Source organism: Pseudochaenichthys georgianus, chromosome 21 (assembly GCF_902827115.2).
Source record: "Pseudochaenichthys georgianus chromosome 21, fPseGeo1.2, whole genome shotgun sequence".
Lineage (NCBI taxonomy): Eukaryota > Metazoa > Chordata > Actinopteri > Perciformes > Channichthyidae > Pseudochaenichthys > Pseudochaenichthys georgianus.
This window is the reverse complement of record NC_047523.1, coordinates 18,527,872-18,552,472: the sequence shown is the minus strand read 5'-3', so window position 1 is coordinate 18,552,472 and position 24,601 is coordinate 18,527,872. Positions and strand designations below refer to the sequence as shown.

Sequence of the window (24,601 nt, the reverse complement as noted above, 5' to 3'; positions counted from 1 at the left end):
TGCAATGCATTAAACCATCATTCTACTAAATACCATTCCCAACCGTCACAAGAGGGTACATAATTTGCACATTTACAAGATATAGTGAATGGTTTGCAATAATGACATTATATTTATTTAGAAATTAGTTTTAAAGCTGAAATATTGATTTCTAATTATGATGTTGATGAGTACAATATAGTCTGATATTATAATTAAGGAAAGCAAATTCTCTCACACCCATGGCCTTTTCCTCTTTACTTTTTCAGTCACCTCTTTTCACAAAATGAACAAACACCATTCTGAACACTTTGGCAGAGATGTGTTTGAGAGAGCCGCTAATCCTCAAGTGCAAATCAGAGATAGCGCTCAGTGCTTTGAGCTAATGAAGAGAGGGGAGGCTGATGGGACGCACTGACACCAAGTAGAGAGGAGTTGTTTACATTTCAAGTGTTTTAGAATGTTGTTCCTGATTGAATGTGAATCTATTAAACCCAGAAGCTGTAGAAGAGGTGTGCCTTCTCCATATCTCTGGTGTGAGGAGGGGCTGCATAGTCTGTCACGACTAGAGGCAGTGAATGGGTGGGGGTGTTGAGATTAGTGATATTACACCACATATATGAGAGAACCTAATACTGGTTTTCTGATTTGTATCATGGTACTGTATCATATCTCACTCGTATTGCTAGGCTTTTTATTTTATTTGGAAGCCAATCTGATGTCCCATGAGCAAGGAAAATAAGGTTCCCCTTGTGAAGTATGAGGAATATCGTTATGTATGGAGGAAGATAAGGACGAGGCACTCTGATAATATACAAGATATGTGTAGACAAGATGTGTACTGTGTCATCACAGTGAAAAGCAATAAGGCTTTTATTTGTATTGTTTCATAGCTGTTATAAACTGAGGAGGGTAATGTTTGTTCTGCTGAAACTGAGAATAGGCTTGCTTTGTTTTTCATATGCAATAAGTTCCAGGCTGCATCTCGCCTATAACGCCACCATCTCTGCAATGATCTCTCATCCTTTGCTTCGCCTCCTCACCGCGCTGCCTTTGATTTCAAGAGCTGAACTATTCTGCAACATTTGTTGATGTGGTCCTGCAAGTAAATGCTGCAGAATTGTGCTCCTCTTGGAATTGTTCTTCTTCGCTGACCACCTGGAGAGGAACCCACCTTCATCGGCTATGCATGGCAAAGAGACAGTGTGATGGCCAACACACACACACACACAACACTTAAACAATAATGCGCTTTCATACAGAACATGTTGCCTTGGAATTATTGCCACTGATAAAATGTTATACTATTGTATTCAATGTCTTTTTTTACAACCCAAATATACATATGGATATGGGACACAAAACTAACTGCAATAATTTAGGGTTATTAGAGCCTCAAATATTCAAACAATTCACAATAATTAAGATTAAAGCATGTATATAATTTTTTAGACATTTTTAGGAATTTGATTTAGGAAGATAGCTTTAGTAGGGTAATGAAATGCAACACATATCTGGACCAGGGATTTTATTTTACCAGCGTCTTTGAGCACTTGTGAGAATAATGTATTAGTATGTGTGTATTATTATACACCATTCAAACTTCTACATCAGTTGATTCTGCCTCAGTATAGGGAACACTGGCTTTGAATGTTGGCATTTGGACACAAATCATTTTGGGTGCTATAGACATAATTCTTATAGTATTGTTCCATCAGTTTTCCAATGAAGTTGAACAAATTGGTTTCACCCCTGTTTTCACGCAGTTTGACACATGTTTTATAGAGTTTCTCGATTGGTTAACCCACAAGCTATCTCTGTTCAAATATCAGAAAGAAACAATACAATTACAACATTACATTGCATTTAGCTGACGCTTTTATCCAAAGCGACTTACAATAAGTACATTCGACCAGGAAGACACAACCTTGAAGAAAACAGAATCATATAAGTACATCAGGTTTCATAGAGCCAAGTATTTCAAGTGCTACTCAACTGGCTATAGATAAGCCAGTGCTTTGTTAGTATCTAAGTGCTTTTTATTTTTTGTTTATTTTTTATTTATTTTTATTATTATTTTCATTTTATCGCTCGAAGTGGAGTCAAAAGAGATGCGTTTTCAGTCTGCGCCGGAAGATGTGTAGGCTTTCTGCTGTCCTGATTTCAATGGGGAGCTCATTCCACCATTTTGGAGCCAGGATAGCAAACCCACGTGTTTTTGCTGATGAGAACTTAGGTCCCCCTCGCAGCGAGTCGTTTGGCTGATGCAGAGCGTAGTGCACGCGCTGGGGTGTACGATTTAACCATGTCCTGGATGTAGGAAGGGCTAGAACCATTCACAGCATGGTACGCAAGTAGTGTCTTGAAGTGGATTCTAGCAATTACTGGAAGCCAGTGGAGGGAGCGGAGGAGCGGCGTGGTGTGGGAGAATTTAGGAAGGTTGAAGACCAGGCGAGCCGCTGCATTCTGGGTGAGCTGCAGAGGTCGGATGGCACATGCAGGTAGACCAGCCAGGAGGGAGTTGCAGTAGTCTAGGCGTGAGATGACGAGAGCCTGGACCAGAACCTGCGTCGCTTTCTGGGTCAGGAGGGGACGCATCCTCCTGATGTTGTAAAGTATGAGTTTCAGCAGATGGTCAGTACAGTACAATGTAGACAGTACAGAGACAGTTAGACAGGTGGAGGGAGACGAGGACAGGTATTTCCTCTACATGATCTGCCTTCCAGCTGCTCTGGTGTTGTTAAATTCTAGTGTGTAGGAAGCGGCGGGCCTCACAAACCAGCCTGCCGCCTCTGGGTCTCAGGGCCTGCTCTGAGATGTAGATGTTCTGGATGACTTCCAGATCTCATTAACCTTGGGCTGAATACTGAGAGTCAGATCAGAGCCCCAACGGCCACTGGGTCAGGTTAGTATTCTCTCACCCTCTGATACTTGCCTTAGAAGTGTGTTCAGTATATACTGAAGTATACATCCTCAAACTCTCCCATTTCCAAGTCTTATTTAAAGGAAATCTACACAACATACTTTAAACAAGATTTTGTTTTGTCTTCTATAGCACTTTCTATAAGACACATCTATGATGGATACTGCATTGCAATATGTAATGCGTAATGTACGTGTAGTACATATGCACAACACATTTTAGTAATTTATTAAAGCCTTAACGAAGGTTTTATATACAGTGCACTTTATAAAATACATCAAATTAGACTATTTCTTATGAACATAGATAGCCATGTAATCAAATTTAAAAGTTTTGAATTCAGTGACTGATAAAAGCTTACATTTCATAATGTCGCTTATTATAAATTATTCTTTGTGATGTTTGCTGATTCTTCTGGGTAACCTTCACTTCACTTTGAATATTTCTCATAGTCTTTGATGTAAGGATCACCATTCAGTACAATACATATTCTCTCAATGTGAAAAGCCTTAGTATAGCTGATGCAGACACGATCTCTCTTTTCATATTTGCAATGACACTGTTTAACCAGAATGTCTTTAAATAAGCTCAACCATAGTTTGGTTAATAAACAAATCTAATTCAATAATATAAGATGTTGAGCATCATCAAGGTTTAGAACTTTATGAATGTGCAATGTCAGTGTGTTCACTTTTGATATGGGCTTCACAGATATGGTTCCCTACCTCTATTTATTTCATTAAATGTGATTCTGATAAAATTGTTACAAAAGAGATTCATTTTAGCAACACACAAGACATCCTTTCAGTTTTGCCCTGCTGCCTCCTTCCACTCTGCCTTTTTGTTTTGGGTCCCTACTCACTGTCACCAGTCCATCAGCAGCCAACATGCAAACTATCCAATACTGAGTATTTTTCATCTGTATGGATTGGACGTCTTCTCAAGGGAAAAAACAAGGTTTATTGTTCCGATTGTTATACTCAGAGCTCATTTTGTCGCACAGGAGGTAAAATCTCCAGACTTCATTTACGTTTGACAATCCGTCTAGTTCAACGTTCTTTCTGTCACTGCTGAAGCCATGTGTAGCGGTTTGTCAGTTTGTGTGTGTGCGCTAACCTCCTTGCCACCATGTGTGTGTCCATCTTGGGGTGATGCATGGTCAGCCATTGTACAGCTCCACTGTGGCCTTGGAACAGAGTCTGGCCCGACAGATTGCAGCGAGGTGCGGAGAAGAACATCCCCTCAGTTCAGTGAAGGTCGGGCAGAGGCATCATTAGGTTGACAGAGTCTAAAACTGGGTCTTGTGGGGTGGGGGTGTTGAATGACGTTTTTTTTACTCAAGGACAAGCTGGTATCAGAGGTTAATGACAGAGGCAGCCTTGGTACGCCATAGGGGAGGCCACTTATAATACTGATGCACATGGTGCGTGCATGTAAAGATTTTGAAGGGAAATATCAATGACAAAATGTTGGAACTGGAATTGAATCAACGATCCACCTTTTTAACATGTCTACTACTTTTATTCTTACTCTCATTTCAATTGCATTAGAGGCTAACAAGGATTTTAAAAAGACAAATAGTCTTGTACAGAGTCTGATATAGGGCTGGCTGTCAAGCCCTTGGGTATATTTGCAGTTGTCCCCGCTTGAAAGGGATGGTACAGTCCATAGGAGGTTTTCACTGGTTTTCACTCGTACAATGACCACAACTTTGTTTCTTTTGAGTTCTTCTTTACTTTCGTATTTGTTGTTGCAGTACAGCTTATGTTGTAAGTTGTAAGCTGTAAGGTAAAAAACCTTAAATGAAAAATAAAAATTAATTACTATAAATACAATGCACATCAAATAATCAATGAAAAAATACATGCTTTACATATAGTTTTTTAACACTTGTGAATATTGTTCTTACTTTCTAAATGTATTTTTATAAATTATGTTTTAAACTTATGCAGTCTCATTAAAAATGCAAATATAGACTGAATTCTTAGCAGCATGCAAACCGTTTTTACCAATCTACATATCTCAATAAACAAAACACACTCGTTTTTAAATCAACAATCATGTTGCTTTAGCTTGAGGACATCAAACAAACAAATGACACTGAACTAGAGCGCACGTTCTAACGTGCGCCACGAACGGTAAGTTGTATGACTTGACTAAACACACAGTTCGTCTCACCGGCCGCTTCTCCAGCTTTGTATGGCTGCACCAGTGCTGCTTCTTCGACGTTTATTCTGCTGGTTCGTTGCTGCTGCTGGACTCACGCTCTTTAGTGTGTCCCTTTCCAGCTTGGATTACTGCCCTTCTTTCAGGTGCGTTGCTTTTAAAGGTGCAGCGACGCTGATTAGCAATTAGAGACTGATTTCAGACAGCTGCCACTCTGTCAATCAGCCCGACTTTTTAACCCCTTGATCTCCTGTGAGGATTTTTCAAGTTGACTTCACACTGGCCATTTCCAATAAATGTAATCCAATACACGTGTAAATGACTAAACATTCTTTTTACGGATAAAACTAAATATGAAAAAGTCTGCACCAAACCTGGTTGTGTTAACCTCCATTCCTCTGTCCTAATTGTTCCCATCTGATCAGAGAAGTTGTGGTTTCAAACGCTTCCTTGTACTCCCCACAGCTCCATTTATCACAGGCAGCCATGGAGACACACAAAGGCACTTGGTGCTTTAAGGTGAATCCCTTCAAATTGCTCAGCTTGTGTTACCTTGTTAAATCGATGGGCTTGGTGTCAACCGGCAGCAATGGAAATCTCACCAGGCAGGAGACTTTTACATGCCTCTGTGACGTGGAAGTAATTTTGAGGTTCAGAAAAATGCAATTAAAAGCCATCTCTAATGTGTCTAACTTGTGTAGCAAGCTTTTCAGTTAATTTTCTTAAGAAGAGAAACTGCTTGTATGCCTTCTGTTTTATCAACACACACTGGTGCAGTCACTTACTTCAATTAACATGTTTGTTTTACAAAAAGGAGTTCCCTTGCTTCTTCTCCTTATTTCAATTAGTCTAGAAAAGGAGACCCGATTTATTTTTTTCATGCAATGGCGATACAAAATCCAACTTTTCCTATTCATTCTTTAATTTTTATTACAAAAAAGCTTGTGTTTGATAGTAATACATGTGTTGTGTGTGAATGTGTTAGCAACAGAGAATTCTTCATTACACACTTTCTTACACAAGGCTTCAGGAATAAGTTCAGCAGCTAGGGCTGGATGAGACTCATTTTGGATGCACCAAACCAGGGTATTAAAACCCTTCTCTGTTTGAAAAGACTTCTGGGAATTTAAGCTTTAAACATATTCTCTCCAAAAATGATTGAAAAAAATTGCAATTTAATCTTATGCTCCTGACGTCTGAGATGTAGAAATAATGGTGACTGTACCTTCCCTCCTATTTATGTAAGTATATGTATTCACGTTAAGTAGTATTGCAATGTTTTATTTATTCAGCTTTAACACTTGACTGATATATTGTGTCACAGTGCTCAAATGTGAGTTTATTTTAGCATAACATTGTCTATCTTTCTATTTTTGCAAAGATTCTGCTGCAGAATAAGGTGCACAAGGCAGCCGCATATCAATTAAGGTTCATTTGTCCTTATTATATGTTTGTGTATGCGCTGACACACTCATGTGACACAGGTGTTCGAGTGAGTTCCTGACGTGTGTGCCAAGTAATTTGAGTCACTGCTGTGTGTGGTTGCTCCAGTCCTGAGACATATATTGGGTTTTTTGGGAGGCAGCTGTGCCCAAATCTGTAATACATTTTTGTGTTTTAGATGTCTTGTGTGTAGTTTTTATCGAGGCACCAAGAGCCTGATTGTGCTGTCTGCTCACAGGACCGGTCTTCGTTGTTGTTGGTAATGAAACATGGACGTATGGTGTGCATATTAAACAATGGTGACTGAGCTGTGGTGGGATGTGAAGTGGTTTGTCTCTAGGGAGAATGTCCAGGGTGAAGGGCTACAGTTTTCATCATCAACCTCATGTTGCCTTTTTTTACAAGTAGCTCTTGATCCAGTGACATGTGAAGGAAGTCAATATTTGTGTTCAACAGTTTATTGGACAGATTGGCTGGGTTTATCGTATTGAAGGCCAAGCTGAAGTCAATGAACAGGAGGCGGGCTAAGGTTGACTTTAAGTGTGGAGGTTGCCATGTTGACAGCATCCTCAACAGACCTATTTGCTCTGTAAGCAAACAAAACATATCCATCAGAGGGCTGGTGCTCGATTTCAAATAGAAAGACACTCAAACACCTTCATTATGAGATATAAGGGCAATTGGTCTGAAGTCATTTAGGTGGGAGATCTTGTTTTATTTTGGCACAGTGAAAATTGTCCTGAAGTATTTTGACAATATCAGTGAACATTAGAGCAAGTTGGGCTGAACAGTGGCTCAAACTTTCTTAACATGAGTTTTTGATTTAAAATAAAACACTCTAGAGTCTAGGTGTTTAGTCTCTAGAGTCTATACACTAAGTATACACAGTGTGATTTAGGATGTGTTCTTTAAAAATGCCTTTCCAAAATCACATTGAATAATTCAGCGTCAATTATTCATTGAGACTTACTAATTAGAAGGTAGTAGTAATCAGGCCTTGAACTGTGTGAAATGTCAGGATTCAACTTTTTTTAGCGTGTAAGTTGAAAAATATGTGTTAAAAATGTTTTGCATTGCATATGTTTCTGATTCCGAAGTAACAAAAAAAGTTTAAAAGTTATGAATATTGGTGTCTGAGTGTCTGCAGAGGTCAACTGTTTGACCATTTGAATATGAATCATAATTGTTAATACTTAGTGTAAAAGTTCCAAAAACCAGAGCAGATGGTCTCATTATATTTAAGTGAACTTTCTGCATACATTTCCATATTTAAAAAGAAAACCTGATTTTCATGAATCTGTAAGTCCTTAATGCTCTGAATTATGAATTTCTGATTTTAAAAAACAATCACTGTTAAAGGTAGGAGGTAATTAACTTCAGAAACACTTTTTGTTATAATCCATGGAATGCTCTTAACATCCCGATAGCAATGAATACATTAAATGCTTTGACAATAAATATATACAAATATTTCATGTGTGGAAGCCGTGGCGCTGTAAAAAGCTAGACCAATTACAGATCTGCTCGGCCCGCGGCAGATAACATCTCGTGCACAAACTTATCTTGTGCCCTCATTGGTCATGTGCGCATTCGTGTGTTGGAGGAGGGGCTCTGTAAGGAAGTCTGAAGGAAGGGGCAGATTTGTAATGCTTGAGTTGTGATGATAATCAACACCCAGCTTTTCCAATACCTTTTGGTTTTTAATGTATACTTTAAAGAAATAATATATGTTTTAAACATTATGAGGATGTGATGTGTACATGGGTATTCTTGCCTGTGTCCTGTTATGGCCGCCACCCTTCCCTTACCCTCCTGTCAAGTGTCTGTGTGAATTTACAATACATTTTTCTCATATTGTCTTCCTCTCACCCCCAGCATGCCAACCAGGCTTCTTCAAGGCATATGCTGGAAACACCAACTGTTCAAAGTGCCCTCCGCATTGTTTCAGCTATGGAGAAGGGGCTGCTATCTGCCGCTGTGAGACGGGCTTCTTCAGGGCGGAGAGAGATCCTCCATCCATGGCTTGTACACGTGAGTATACCAGCAAACAGGGGCTTAATGATTACTTATGACATATTACTCATTAGACACATAGATTCCCTGGCTTTTAGTCATCTATTATGATGCGAGCTATGTCATGGGGGAGCTTTGAGCCTCACATTAAAGATCTCTATACTTGTGTAGGCCGAACATACTGGGTAAATGATTGCTTTGTCTCTGGAGTTGGTGGATTACTCCAGTGGTTTCTCAGTATTAGCTGTGGCCGTAAATCCAGTCTCGTCTGCAAGACTTATCTGGTATGAAACTGCATTAGTGAGTCTCTGGATGAATTACATGGCTTTTGTTCAGCTGCCTCGTCTTCATTGATGATTCACCGACTGTCATTACGACTTCATATTTGCATTAAATTAGAGTTTAACCGGACTAATTCTCCTTTAATTAAAAAGCCATTTAGCTGTCAATGAGATAGACGGGGGCCACGTCTGAGAGCTCCACTGGGTGAAAGAGTGTATTTGTCTTTTATGGAAGCACAAAGCCAAGTTATTGTGGAGAAGCTGTGGGTTTACAGTTCCCTGCGAGATGCACTGATTGCAGAGACAATCTTCAGAGTGGCTGACTCCTCATGCAATATTTTCATCTCTAAATTTAGACTCAGATGATGAAACATCCTGCTTCTGCTCATAGCAATCTATGCATTTAATACCTGCAGGCCTTTTCAGTGCAACAGCAGTCTCATATTGTTGGAAAGATATTATATTCAATAGTGCTGAAAATAACTTGTATTATTATTACTGATCTGTCAGGTTGAAATACAGAATGGCAAAATATCATTTAGTATGAGGAAATTAGATTAATAGCCATGGTTCATAGCATCTACATTATATAAAAAGTGTAAAACACCAGCCTAAATCCCTTCTTTAAAATGGGTTTAATCATTTATCTACTTGTGAGCATTGAATTATGGAGTTCAAGTTACCAGGCTCAACACATAAAGCACACCTTGTGTTAGGTGTCAGTTCAAGGGTTCTTCAACAGTTGTTGGTAGTTGTTGAACTAAATCTTCCAGGGTAAACAAAATCTTAAATCTCTAAGGCTGCTTTTTCTCCCGGTACAAGCACTGTGTATAACTAAAGGCTTGTGGGAGTATGACAACCCGGCAAACAGAGGTGTAGACTAATACATCTATCCTAACAAGCTGTGAGTTCTGTGTTTACTCACATAATGGAATTTAATCAAGAGCTTGTATGCTAGCACATAAAACTGGTATGTTAACAAAGGTAGAGAGCAAGAAAGAGAAGATGTCACAGGAGGAGAGATAAAGGTGAAGAGAAAGTGTAAAGGCGGCTGGATGGAGTACACAGTGAAGAGAGAAAGGAAGGAGGGTGCTGATACCAATCTCCCCCTAGAGGAGAATGGGAGCTGATTGATGGCAGTGGGGTTGCTTTGCAGGAGGCGTGGATTCTCCTCGATGGAGAGAATAGAGGAGGTGAGATGCCGATAGACGCCGAAAGAGATAAAGAGAGAGAGATTGTACAATCGCTGACAGAAGTAGAGGAGGGGTAGGAGGAGCTTTCCTGTCTGCTGAGATTTTTAGCAAAGGTAGGGAGGTAGAGGAATGAAGGGAAGGTGAAGGTAGCATCCCATTGTCTAGGCAGACAGTGAGTTTGGCAGGATGGGAGTGTTCAAATCCCTCAGGCCTTTTAACTCCACCCTGTTGACAGCTGGCTGCCTGCTACAGCACAATACTTACCCTGACACACACACACACACACACACACACACACACACACACGCACATTCAGAGAGCACAAAAATAGCTCAACAAAGTGAAACGTACAGTAAGCAAGGTGAAATACCTACACTGTATGAATGTTTACTTAGCTCCAGAGGAATTTATATAGGAGTTTTTTGGTAGGGCTTATTATTATCAAGTGTATGCTACAATGTACCTGTGTGAATTGTGTATACATTACCAGACTTTGTTAATAGGATTTAGAATTCAGTCTTAGATTAGGTGTTCCTCAGGGGTCAACTTTGGGTCCTGTGCTTTTCTTAGTGCATGTGGAGTGTGATCTCTCCTGCATGATAATATGGGTAACTTGGTTAATGTTAAAACTGCTTTGATGAAAGTGGAGTGTCCCTAAAAATCCATGACAACGAGGCAAACAGTGGATTCCAGTTGTTTTGTTTGTCTGGCATGTGTTCCTCTCTTTTGTTTTCCTTGTCCTGAGCCTCCACACTACACACTGACATTTGCAAACTTTTGCAGGATAGTAAAAAAACAGTGATTGTCTGCAGTTCAATAAGGTGATGTCTGTCAGTTTTTAAAGAGATAAGCAAAGAAAAAATGCTTGCCGATAAGAAAACTCCATCCATATGAAACACTTGTAAAAAAAGCATGGGCCTATATTAAGATAGGAGACCAAACAGGATTCTGTGGATTTTAAATGCTGTCGGTCAATTTAAACTCCCAGTCCTGGACATTCCTGTACGTAACGATGGTAATTGAAAGTGGCAGGATGTGTAATACTACAGAAAAGAGCAAGTGGATAGATGGTCAGAATAAAATCCGTATTTAACATCATGTGAAGCCTCACTTGGGTCTAATTCAGCTGCTAGGCTTTTATATTGATCTTTTCAAAAGAATAAAATACATTGTTTCATTTCCAGTGGGCTTAGAAGCCATAAAATGCTGTACTGCTTAAATCCCACAGGTGAAAGTACCTTTTGACTGTTTTAGCTTTTTCATTCCTTTTTCCTACTTCTAATAGGCCCTCCATCTTCTCCCCGCAACCTGCTGTTTAACCTCAACGACACCTCTCTGATACTGGAGTGGTCCCCCCCCAGCGACACCGGGGGTCGCCGGGATCTCACCTACAACGTCCAGTGCAAACGCTGTGGCCCCGAGCCAGATCAGTGCCGTTCTGTGAAGAGGAGCTTCGCTACCTACCACGTCGGTTAGGTCTGACCAATGCCACGGTCACTGTCATGGACTCTCAGCACACGCCAATTACACCTTTGAGATCGAGTCCCTCAACGGTGTGTCAGAGATGAGCTCCTTCCCTCACCAGTCGCCATCGTCACAGTCAGCACAGATCAGGGTGGTGAGTGTTGAATTGTACTTGATGTACAACGTCAATTTACATGAGTTAATTATATGTGGTATATCACTTTGACTGCAACACTGTGATCTTCGAAAAGTTAATTTAAACCATTTAATGAAAGGTAGGATTATTTCAACTAATTAGTTAGTGTTGTAGGTACTGCTGCAATATATTCATGTTTGGTGTAAGCATAGGTCAGCCTATTTGTTCAATGATACATCAATCAGATTCATCAAGAGTCTGACTATTAATGAATCTCCCACATTTCCTTCCTGAAGCAGTTATACCAGTACAGGGGTTATTTATTATTAAAACAAATTAACACCACTGTGATCGAGCAAGCATACCTGCTCATTTGAATCCATGTTCATGATAAACAGCTGTAATATTAACTATTGTTGAAGTAACTGGTTACAACATTGTAGAACTTTTGCTATGCGGTTTTTTTTTTTTTTTTTTTATTATTCTTTGTTCATAGCAACCATCTTTACTGTTGTGGTTTGCACCTTTGATGTAGATAGAGAAATACAAAAATAGTTAAATAGAAAATGATCTTACAAGTAATTTTGCTGTAGTATTTTTAGTTTTGCATCCTTAACTGCTGCTCTAAATGATGACAGTATAGGCCAAGAAGAGGTTGTCTCTACCTGCCTACTCCAAATAAAAAATGCTATGCTGAAAGGCCTATATTTCCTCTGGGGCCATGGTTTGTACGGGAACACTTATGCTTTTAATTTGGTGATTTGCAAACACAGTGTTTTCTGTTTTCTCCCTCCTCCCTCCCGTCCTCCCTTGACTATTCTCTCTCCATGTTTTTTCAATTGGGTTTTCTGCCATCCTCCCCTCTTTCCCTCCCTCTCTCTCTCGCTCTCTCTCTCTCTCTCTCGTGTTTTCAATGTTTGTTTTTTTCTTTTCTTTGTGCTCTCCTTAATTTTTTCCTCTCCTTCCCTTTATCCTTGTGCTGCTGTGGGAGTCAGGGAGCAATACATTTTCTCATACAGCCAAAACACATTAAATGCATTATTCCATGTCACAGGGACAGCTCTAGCCTTTACAGGTACTCAATGTTACATGCAGCCTTTTTATATCATTAGGGTGCCCAGTTTAGCACATAGGCTGGGCAGGTCCCCGAGCTGTACACACGACCCATTTGATCACTAATATACCCAGCTGCAGCTGTTTAAAATGCTCATGGGAAGAGGTAGATTCCTGGCCATCCGTCAGTGATAAGCAGCCTGATGAAGTATGTTACTACTATCACCTTGAAATAAGTGTTTTCATGTGCTATTCGAAAACGCTATTGATTGGTTATATGTAGGCTATAACTGCACTGGGAGTTCTCCAGTCATGAGTAAAGTTTGAAAAAGTATTCCTCCTTATGCCAAAACACACATTTCAATGTTATATTGTTAAGAAACCACTGTATTTGTGGATAATACCAATTAAAGGTGTAATTTGTATTTAATTATAGCACTTGATAAACTCCATAAACTCCCCGGGCGCCGTTCAAAATGGCAGCCCACTGCTCCTAACACTAGATGGGTCAACGCAGAGAAACAATTTCCCCACGAGGGATTAATAAAAGTCCATCTTAATCTTAATAACTTCAGTCATCTCTTTTCAATTCATATTTTCCACTTCTCTCATTATACAACTTACACAAGTATTTGAGTTCACATGCAGTCTTACCTTTCTATTTTCACACCTCAATTAGTTATTTCAAGGAAATATCACTGACATGTATATAGGACCGGCTGTCTTTGTTGAGAATGGTGGAGGATGATTCATGCACACAAATAGCCCACACTGTACCAATTACTACTGTCAGTTATAATATTGTCATATTGTGACTTTTCCCATGGAACTGTACATTATTTCACGGATAACACCAGTATGTTTTACAACCTGCAGCAGCCATATAACCGTTAACTCATTTATTACTTGTCGGAAATGTATCTAAAATGGTTAATTCTGCAAGGAATACATCTGATTTAGATATATCATTAGTTGCTTTGTGGAATTATTGTAAAATAAGGAGTCATCTTCAGTCCAACTTCTTTTTGTTTAACAATTCCTGAAGTCACAGATTAAATCAAAAACATATGTATTTATTTACATAACATTAAAACCAGCTTACTCCTGTGTGTCTGACCTCCCTTACTATAGAAGAGCTAAAGTGCCACTTCACAATTAATAGTTAGAATGCCACCATTTGTTGAGAAATTAACCAGACAAATGAATATTACTTCAACAAATGTGTATACAGTTGTACAAATGTAGTGGGTTTTAAATGGTACATAGTACATCCTTACAGTCATTACTAATACAGTAATCGTCAAGACTGCTAACACTGTAAAACGGATTGTGTTGGAGCTGTGGTACAGGGCTTTTGTTGCAGTCAGTACACATATTACTGTGAAACACAGTGTGTATTAGAGGAACCTGGAGATTCATTATTTATTCACCACAATAATGAATGTTTATTTATTGTATTTTTTTTTTTTAAAGAAAAAATCAATGTATGTTGAAGTACTGCAACCACTGTTAAACAGCAGCTACAACATGACACTGTAAGAGACTTCAGACAGGCACATATAGTTTGAGAAAAATACCTAACACAAGCAGCTATATGAAACCTGCCCATTAGGTCAACTCAAAGGAAACCATGCAGGCCCAAAAATTAAATTGTCCATACTGCAGTAATTTGTTTTTTCTGCGACTCCAGTGATATGCATACATACAAATACTTTTGCACACATGCTTCCCTAGACACTTCCACCAAAACCCTTCTGATGGGCTAGTTTAGAAATGTGCAACCGAAAATTCTGATACCATTAGCATAGTGGTTGCCATCAGCAGAAAAATAAGTCGTCCATGTGAATGTCTCTTTGTTGTGAAGGAATATCAAGAGTCGTCTGTAATAAGGTACGCTGGCCACAGATAATTAGATGATCATCAAAACGCAGATGGTAAATGTCTGTGTCAGTACGCTTAGTATATGATTTGTTGTGCAGATGATAGGGCCGCTTTGACAAAACACACACACACACAGACACAACCACACACACACACACACATTAGTGGTATATAAAAGTTAAGGCTGTGATTATTCTTGTCAGGCAAAAGCTATTCAATATTTTTGTGATTCATCCAGTAAAGCACATGATGTGTGCACAATGCATCATCTCTATAACACACTCACATTCACTGACACTTTGTGTGGGGAATTACAAAGAATCATAAGGATTAACAGCAGGGGGGTGTCATGGCCTGGAATAAATCCTCGTATTTGGAGAAAGACAAAAATAGTCAGTGGAAATTAAGAGTGCATTTCAAGTTATTGTAGTCGGCACCAGAAACGTGGCACTGCCGTGAACCTACAGACTTATAACTTCACAGCTTAAAGAGCCTGTGACACGGTTTTCCCCCATCATCCAACCCATCAATTTGAGTAAATATTGTCCCCTTGAAAACCGTTACTGAACTGATTTTGGATATTTGTACTTTGATAACCATTAATCTGCCCTTCAATGTTGACAATTTTCTGGATCTTCTCGCGGATTCTTCAAGTCCCGCCAAATGATGGGTGACGTCATTGCGGGCACAGCGCTCCAGCTGCACCGTCCAGGATCCCAGCTTCTGCATGTAAACCTTTATATATATACAGTCAGATGTAAACGCACGACGGTGCACACAGCAGCAAGCTCAGACAGCGATGACAGGTTAATGTTGAACGTGTCTGAGAGCTCATATGAGGCTGAGGGATCGGTTTATGTTGTATCTGTTAGAAGTTTAGGAATGAGGTACGTCAATATGGGCGATCATATGGTCATGTAGCCAGTGGTGGAATGGGACTAAAATCATCCCGGGACTCTCGACCGGCCCACTTCGGTACCGCTAGTAAATTGTCAACGGGGGGAGTGGGGGATGTCAGGGGCGGCGGGTGCCGTAGATAGTAAATGTAAATATGTAAATATTTGTGTCACTGCATCCTGGTAAAATACAAATATAATGTATAATGTCTGTGTCTTGACCTTAGCGCTGCTAGCCACCTGTGCCCAGGGCCACCTTAATGCACGGGCTGACCTGGGCTGAAGCCCAGGGGCCTACGGAGATCAGGGGCCTATCATGAGCCAATAAAAAAGTTTTTTAAAAAAGTTTTTTTTTATTAAAATACATTTAAAAAAACATTTAAATAAACAAAGTCTTGGCTTTCAGAATATGAAAACTTTTATTTCCAAAATCACACGATAAATAAATTTCTGAAGCTTGTAAAGGGAAGATGACAGCTCTCACTCGCCACTCACTCCCCCTCCCTCCGGATGACATTATGAATGTAGGCGTATAGTAATCATAGATAACACGGCAGGGTCCGTTACAGTTTGTTTTCATCTGTTTTCAATAAACAAAGTCTTGGCTTTCAGAATATTAAACTTGAATAGAATATGTTTCACATGTGACGTATTCAAATTGCGCGTGATTGGTGACAGATGAAGGTTGTTTAGGAGAAAAAGTTGTAGAAGAAAAAGTTTTGAGAGTGGCGCTCGGAAAAGGAAATTGTTGAGGGAAAAGGAGTTTCGAGACAAGCAGCTATTACAAAAATGCCGAAGCCTACAGGTTATTTAAACCTGTAGGCCAGGATGAGGAGGAAGGACAGATGAGTTCTGGTACCGAGCGGCCGCGGGGGCCTCGGAGCCAAGTAGGCCGTCTGGTTCTGATAGCGATGGAGTAGCGGGAGAGGAAAAAACAGACAGGAGGGACATTATCCGTTGGAGGAGATGGAGGAGGACGATGAGGACTTGCTACGTGGAGGGGAGCCAACGGCAACCGGACAAATACATGAGGGAGGCCCAATACGTCACTCATCTGGAGGAGAGGACCAGGCGCTCGTAGAGCAGAGTGGAGAAGTGCGATCACAGAGCACTGCCGAGGCTATACATGACTTGTGCATTTGTTGTTTAAATAGGGGGCCTACAAAAACTATCAGCCCCAGGGCCTGATGGCAGGTTAAGGCGGACCTGCCTGTGCCCTGTACTTACGAAGCCAGTTCAAACAGACCCTGGATATGTTTGAGTAACAAACAAACTAACAACAACAAACTACAAACGAGATCTCGCTAAGCGGTCCTACGACGCTGGTTATCAACTCGGTAAATCAAGCCAGGGTCTTTCTCTCCAGCTGAGAGCGCGTTCACGTCTAAGACACGAGTGGATCTGACCTTTAATTACATTGTCTCGAGTGTGTTTCGTCAACATAATGTGTTGCTTAAAATAATACTTTGCATACAGTCTGTGACACTGTGAGTGTTGCACGGCCAGATGAGGCTGGAGAAGCTGACTCAGATCAGGAGATATATGAATATATTATGATATTTATATGATCGATGATCTGATTGATGATGTAATATGAATGAATAAGTGCGACACGCGTCGGCGTCTTCTCCTGCATACTGCAGTTGTAAACTGTATTTTCTTATCCTGTAATATGACTTGAGAGATTTAAACTCCGCACACTGAGTTGATCTCTTTTCTATAGGACCGAGAGCGGGCAGCGTCAGGTAAAATAAGTTATTTAGCCTTCCAAACCTGAGCCTCACGCGCCGCCTATGGGGGATGTGCTAGTTACTTATCCGACGCGGCCCACTTCGGTACCGGCCCATCGGGATTCGTCCCGATGGTCTCAGTCCGCCACTGCACCCAGCCACGTAAACTGTCAACGGGGGGAGCCCTTCGTGCGGGGAAACGGTGACCTAGTGTCCCGATCGGAGTGGGAATAATAATAATAATCCGTGCATTTATCCATTAATTTCCCCAAATTGTGGTAAAAAAAACACCGTTTAATCCACGTTGTGGTGTACTAAAACTACAAAAGCATCGGTTTGTTTTTCATCAGGACATGCAGGACCGACTCAAACAAACGATTTTTAATCATCATCCTCACGATCATTTAATGTATCATATGTTCGCCGAATTGACATGAAAGCACTAATAATGTATTTGTCATTTCATCATCCACTGAGTTTACAACTACAAAAATAATCGATTTGTTTTTATCACATCCGACGGGAGGAAATTCAGCAGCTCTCACTCCCGATTTTTTAATCCTAATGTAATCATCATCTTCACCACGATCATTTATGTTTATGTTCGCCGATTGACATGAAGCACTGACAAATAATAGAATATACTGTAGTCAACTTCATTAAAACGTTATTAACTAACTCAGTAATTCACCATTTCTACGCATAAAACAACACTTCAGTCAGTGTTTGGCTCTCGACGTGCGTTTTCCCGCATTGACGTCACTTCCGGCTTCCCCCAAAACTTCAATATGAGTCGATGGAATTTCCCCGCGATGTTCGAAATTATTGATATTTAACGGAACGGTATCGCTTTTTCTTTTTTAAATTGACGGTTCGAGATTACTAGTAGCCCAATATTTCATTGCACAACAGTTGTTGGGATGCTGTCACAGGCTCTTTAAGGGAGGTTCACATCCACCACAATCGTCAATGTTGTTTTACCAGCTTCTAAAAAACTTTCATGGCCATCAACTACATCCTTCCGTAATCTGCATTAAAGCCATTCAGAGGGGAAATAGCACATGATCATTCCCCGCATTGGGATACCTTTTCAAATTTGCATATGCACAAAACGGGCAATATCCTACCAAACACCAGACAAGTGACACGAGGATGGAGAAGGTAAAGTGAACAGAGGAGGAGTGTAATGAGGGAGTAAGCCTGTGAGGGAAATGTAGTGAAAGAGTAAGGGACGAAGGGAAAGAAAGAGGATATGTATTATGAGAGCAGGAGAAGATTGGGACAGAGACTGATGAAGTGACAGAGAGGGTAAGAGATGATAGAAAATGAGAAGCAGAGAATGAGTGTACGATTGAGTGTTTATGTTTATGTTTATTAAGGATCCCCATTAGCTTTTGCTCTCGACAAAAGCTACTCTTCCTGGGGTCCGACACTTAAAACAATACAACAATAACCCACAACAATAATACAGCAACATTTAGGACATAAGTCCTGACATCATTAACAACATTAAAACATCACCAATATCATCAACAACATGCGATTAATTTAAATTAGGGTTCACAGCTCACAAGGGTACATGGTCATTAGTAGATGGCCCTTCAATCTCTTCTTGAAAGAGGCTCTGGACTCTATTTCAACAAGGTAGTTTGGCAATGAGTTCCATTCCTTTATAGCTCTATAAGACACAGAAGATTTCAGAAGATGTGTCCTGGGTTTAGGTGCCAGTAGATGGCCTGGTGTAGCTTGTCTAGTCTTATGGTCATGCTCGTCTCTTGTGTAAACTATTTGATCATAAAAATACAGTGTTTTTTGCTAAATTGGAAATTTTTTAGAAAAGTGATAACACGAGTGAGGGAGGAAGAATACAAAAACAAGGGGAATTAGCTGACAAGACATGTGGGCAAAGGATAAAGAGTGCGGGGGGAGATGAAGAGTCACACAGAGACATCTGTGCACCTGTGTGTGTGCACTGTGTAAACCTACAGACTCAAAGGTTGTTTTGCTTTGTGATTTTAGATAGTGTACAAAAACGTTTTGCTTATATGCTCCTCACTTCCCATTGGTCAACGGCCTGATATTACGATCAAAAGTCCCAACATTTTTCCTAATTGATTGATTTTCAGGATTAAAGATTTGTCAGATTAATAGGCTTTGGACAGATTTTTCTTTTTTCTTTGAAGAAGTTTCATGACGTGTCTTGGATGAGTATTTTTCTACAAATAAACATTACAAACCATCATAAAGTATTTTAAATACTTAAAAAAATCAATTTCTGTGCCTTTATTTATGTTTTATTTTCTTCAATTTGGCAGTGAATGGGTGGGGGTGTTGAGATAGTGATATTACACCCACATATATGAGAGAACCTAATACTGGTTTTCTGATTTGTATCATGGTACTGTATCATATCTCACTCGTATTGCTAGGCTTTTTATTTTATTTGGAAGCCAATCTGATGTCCCATGAGCAAGGAAAATAAGGTTCCCCTTGTGAAGTATGAGGAATATCGTTATGTATGGAGGAAGATAAGGACGAGGCACTCTGAATATACAAGATATGTGTAGACAAGATGTGTACTGTGTCATCACAGTGAAAAGCAATAAGGCTTTTATTTGTATTGTTTCATAGCTGTTATAAACTGAGGAGGGTAATGTTTGTTCTGCTGAAACTGAGAATAGGCTTGCTTTTTGTTTTTCATATGCAATAAGTTCCAGGCTGCATCTCGCCTATAACGCCACCATCTCTGCAATGATCTCTCATCCTTTGCTTCGCCTCCTCACCGCTGCCTTTGATTTCAAGAGCTGAACTATTCTGCAACATTTGTTGATGTGGTCCTGCAAGTAAATGCTGCAGAATTGTGCTCCTCTTGGAATTGTTCTTCTTCGCTGACCACCTGAGAGGAACCCACCTTCATCGGCTATGCATGGCAAAGAGACAGTGATGGCCAACACAACACACACACAACACTTAAACAATAATGCGCTTTCATACAGAACATGTTGCCTTGGAATTATTGCCACTGATAAAATGTTATACTATTGTATTCAATGTCTTTTTTTACAACCCAAATATACATATGGATATGGGACACAAAACTAACTGCAATAATTTAGGGTTATTAGAGCCTCAAATATTCAAACAATTCACAATAATTAAGATTAAAGCATGTATATAATTTTTTAGACATTTTAGGAATTTTTAGGAAGATAGCTTTAGTAGGGTAATGAAATGCAACACATATCTGGACCAGGGATTTTATTTTACCAGCGTCTTTGAGCACTTGTGAGAATAATGTATTAGTATGTGTATTATTATACACCATTCAAACTTCTACATCAGTTGATTCTGCCTCAGTATAGGGAACACTGGCTTTGAATGTTGGCATTTGGACACAAATCATTTTGGGTGCTATAGACATAATTCTTATAGTATTGTTCCATCAGTTTTCCAATGAAGTTGAACAAATTGGTTTCACCCCTGTTTTCACGCAGTTTGACACATGTTTTTTATAGAGTTTCTCGATTGGTTAACCCACAAGCTATCTCTGTTCAAATATCAGAAAGAAACAATACAATTACAACATTACATTGCATTTAGCTGACGCTTTTATCCAAAGCGACTTACAATAAGTACATTCGACCAGGAAGACACAACCTTGAAGAAAACAGAATCATATAAGTACATCAGGTTTCATAGAGCCAAGTATTTCAAGTGCTACTCAACTGGCTATAGATAAGCCAGTGCTTTGTTAGTATCTAAGTGCTTTTTATTTTTTGTTTATTTTTTATTTATTTTTATTATTTTTTTCATTTTATCGCTCGAAGTGGAGTCAAAAGAGATGCGTTTTCAGTCTGCGCCGGAAGATGTGTAGGCTTTCTGCTGTCCTGATTTCAATGGGGAGCTCATTCCACCATTTTGGAGCCAGGATAGCAAACCCACGTGTTTTTGCTGATGAGAACTTGGGTCCCCCTCGCAGCGAGGGTGCAGCGAGTCGTTTGGCTGATGCAGAGCGTAGTGCACGCGCTGGGGTGTACGATTTAACCATGTCCTGGATGTAGGAAGGGCTAGAACCATTCACAGCATGGTACGCAAGTAGTGTCTTGAAGTGGATTCTAGCAATTACTGGAAGCCAGTGGAGGGAGCGGAGGAGCGGCGTGGTGTGGGAGAATTTAGGAAGGTTGAAGACCAGGCGAGCCGCTGCATTCTGGGTGAGCTGCAGAGGTCGGATGGCACATGCAGGTAGACCAGCCAGGAGGGAGTTGCAGTAGTCTAGGCGTGAGATGACGAGAGCCTGGACCAGAACCTGCGTCGCTTTCTGGGTCAGGAGGGGACGCATCCTCCTGATGTTGTAAAGTATGAGTTTCAGCAGATGGTCAGTACAGTACAATGTAGACAGTACAGAGACAGTTAGACAGGTGGAGGGAGACGAGGACAGGTATTTCCTCTACATGATCTGCCTTCCAGCTGCTCTGGTGTTGTTAAATTCTAGTGTGTAGGAAGCGGCGGGCCTCACAAACCAGCCTGCCGCCTCTGGGTCTCAGGGCCTGCTCTGAGATGTAGATGTTCTGGATGACTTCCAGATCTCATTAACCTTGGGCTGAATACTGAGAGTCAGATCAGAGCCCCAACGGCCACTGGGTCAGGTTAGTATTCTCTCACCCTCTGATACTTGCCTTAGAAGTGTGTTCAGTATATACTGAAGTATACATCCTCAAACTCTCCCATTTCCAAGTCTTATTTAAAGGAAATCTACACAACATACTTTAAACAAGATTTTGTTTTGTCTTCTATAGCACTTTCTATAAGACACATCTATGATGGATACTGCATTGCAATATGTAATGCGTAATGTACGTGTAGTACATATGCACAACACATTTTAGTAATTTATTAAAGCCTTAACGAAGGTTTTATATACAGTGCACTTTATAAAATACATCAAATTAGACTATTTCTTATGAACATAGATAGCCATGTAATCAAATTTAAAAGTTTTGAATTCAGTGACTGATAAAAGCTTACATTTCATAATGTCGCTTATTATAAATTATTCTTTGTGATGTTTGCTGATTCTTCTGGGTAACCTTCACTTCACTTTGAATATTTCTCATAGTCTTTGATGTAAGGATCACCATTCAGTACAATACATATTCTCTCAATGTGAAAAGCCTTAGTATAGCTGATGCAGACACGATCTCTCTTTTCATATTTGCAATGACACTGTTTAACCAGAATGTCTTTAAATAAGCTCAACCATAGTTTGGTTAATAAACAAATCTAATTCAATAATATAAGATGTTGAGCATCATCAAGGTTTAGAACTTTATGAATGTGCAATGTCAGTGTGTTCACTTTTGATATGGGCTTCACAGATATGGTTCCCTACCTCTATTTATTTCATTAAATGTGATTCTGATAAAATTGTTACAAAAGAGATTCATTTTAGCAACACACAAGACATCCTTTCAGTTTTGCCCTGCTGCCTCCTTCCACTCTGCCTTTTTGTTTTGGGTCCCTACTCACTGTCACCAGTCCATCAGCAGCCAACATGCAAACTATCCAATACTGAGTATTTTTCATCTGTATGGATTGGACGTCTTCTCAAGGGAAAAAACAAGGTTTATTGTTCCGATTGTTATACTCAGAGCTCATTTTGTCGCACAGGAGGTAAAATCTCCAGACTTCATTTACGTTTGACAATCCGTCTAGTTCAACGTTCTTTCTGTCACTGCTGAAGCCATGTGTAGCGGTTTGTGTTTGTGTGTCGCTAACCTCCTTGCCACCATGTGTGTGTCCATCTTGGGGTGATGCATGGTCAGCCATTGTACAGCTCCACTGTGGCCTTGGAACAGAGTCTGGCCCGACAGATTGCAGCGAGGTGCGGAGAAGAACATCCCCTCAGTTCAGTGAAGGTCGGGCAGAGGCATCATTAGGTTGACAGAGTCTAAAACTGGGTCTTGTGGGGTGGGGGTGTTGAATGACGTTTTTTTTACTCAAGGACAAGCTGGTATCAGAGGTTAATGACAGAGGCAGCCTTGGTACGCCATAGGGGAGGCCACTTATAATACTGATGCACATGGTGCGTGCATGTAAAGATTTTGAAGGGAAATATCAATGACAAAATGTTGGAACTGGAATTGAATCAACGATCCACCTTTTTAACATGTCTACTACTTTTATTCTTACTCTCATTTCAATTGCATTAGAGGCTAACAAGGATTTTAAAAAGACAAATAGTCTTGTACAGAGTCTGATATAGGGCTGGCTGTCAAGCCCTTGGGTATATTTGCAGTTGTCCCCGCTTGAAAGGGATGGTACAGTCCATAGGAGGTTTTCACTGGTTTTCACTCGTACAATGACCACAACTTTGTTTCTTTTGAGTTCTTCTTTACTTTCGTATTTGTTGTTGCAGTACAGCTTATGTTGTAAGTTGTAAGCTGTAAGGTAAAAAACCTTAAATGAAAAATAAAAATTAATTACTATAAATACAATGCACATCAAATAATCAATGAAAAAATACATGCTTTACATATAGTTTTTTAACACTTGTGAATATTGTTCTTACTTTCTAAATGTATTTTTATAAATTATGTTTTAAACTTATGCAGTCTCATTAAAAATGCAAATATAGACTGAATTCTTAGCAGCATGCAAACCGTTTTTACCAATCTACATATCTCAATAAACAAAACACACTCGTTTTTAAATCAACAATCATGTTGCTTTAGCTTGAGGACATCAAACAAACAAATGACACTGAACTAGAGCGCACGTTCTAACGTGCGCCACGAACGGTAAGTTGTATGACTTGACTAAACACACAGTTTCGTCTCACGGCCGCTTCTCCAGCTTTGTATGGCTGCACCAGTGTCTGCTTCTTCGACGTTTATTCTGCTGGTTCGTTGCTGCTGCTGGACTCACGCTCTTTAGTGTGTCCCTTTCCAGCTTGGATTACTGCCCTTCTTTCAGGTGCGTTGCTTTTAAAGGTGCAGCGACGCTGATTAGCAATTAGAGACTGATTTCAGACAGCTGCCCACTCTGTCAATCAGCCCGACTTTTTAAACCCCTTGATCTCCTGTGAGGATTTTTCAAGTTGACTTCACACTGGCCATTTCCAATAAATGTAATCCATACACGTGTAAATGACTAAACATTCTTTTTACGGATAAAACTAAATATGAAAAAAGTCTGCACCAAACCTGGTTGTGTTAACCTCCATTCCTCTGTCCTAATTGTTCCCATCTGATCAGAGAAGTTGTGGTTTCAAACGCTTCCTTGTACTCCCCACAGCTCCATTTATCACAGGCAGCCATGGAGACACACAAAGGCACTTGGTGCTTTAAGGTTGAATCCCTTTCAAATTGCTCAGCTTGTGTTACCTTGTTAAATCGATGGGCTTGGTGTGTCAACCGGCAGCAATGGAAATCTCACCAGGCAGGA

At 40.0% G+C, this 24,601-nt stretch overlaps 1 protein-coding gene across 1 annotated transcript in view; it reads left to right on the top strand.

Moving 5' to 3' along the window:
* epha6 (eph receptor A6) overlaps positions 1–24,601 on the top strand; it is a 241,498-nt gene that overhangs the window by 133,401 nt on the left and 83,496 nt on the right. Inside the window, exon 4 of the mRNA XM_034110395.1 lies at positions 8,387–8,542. Within this exon, the coding sequence (XP_033966286.1) occupies positions 8,387–8,542 (156 nt within the window). The remainder of the gene's footprint in view (positions 1–8,386; positions 8,543–24,601) is intronic.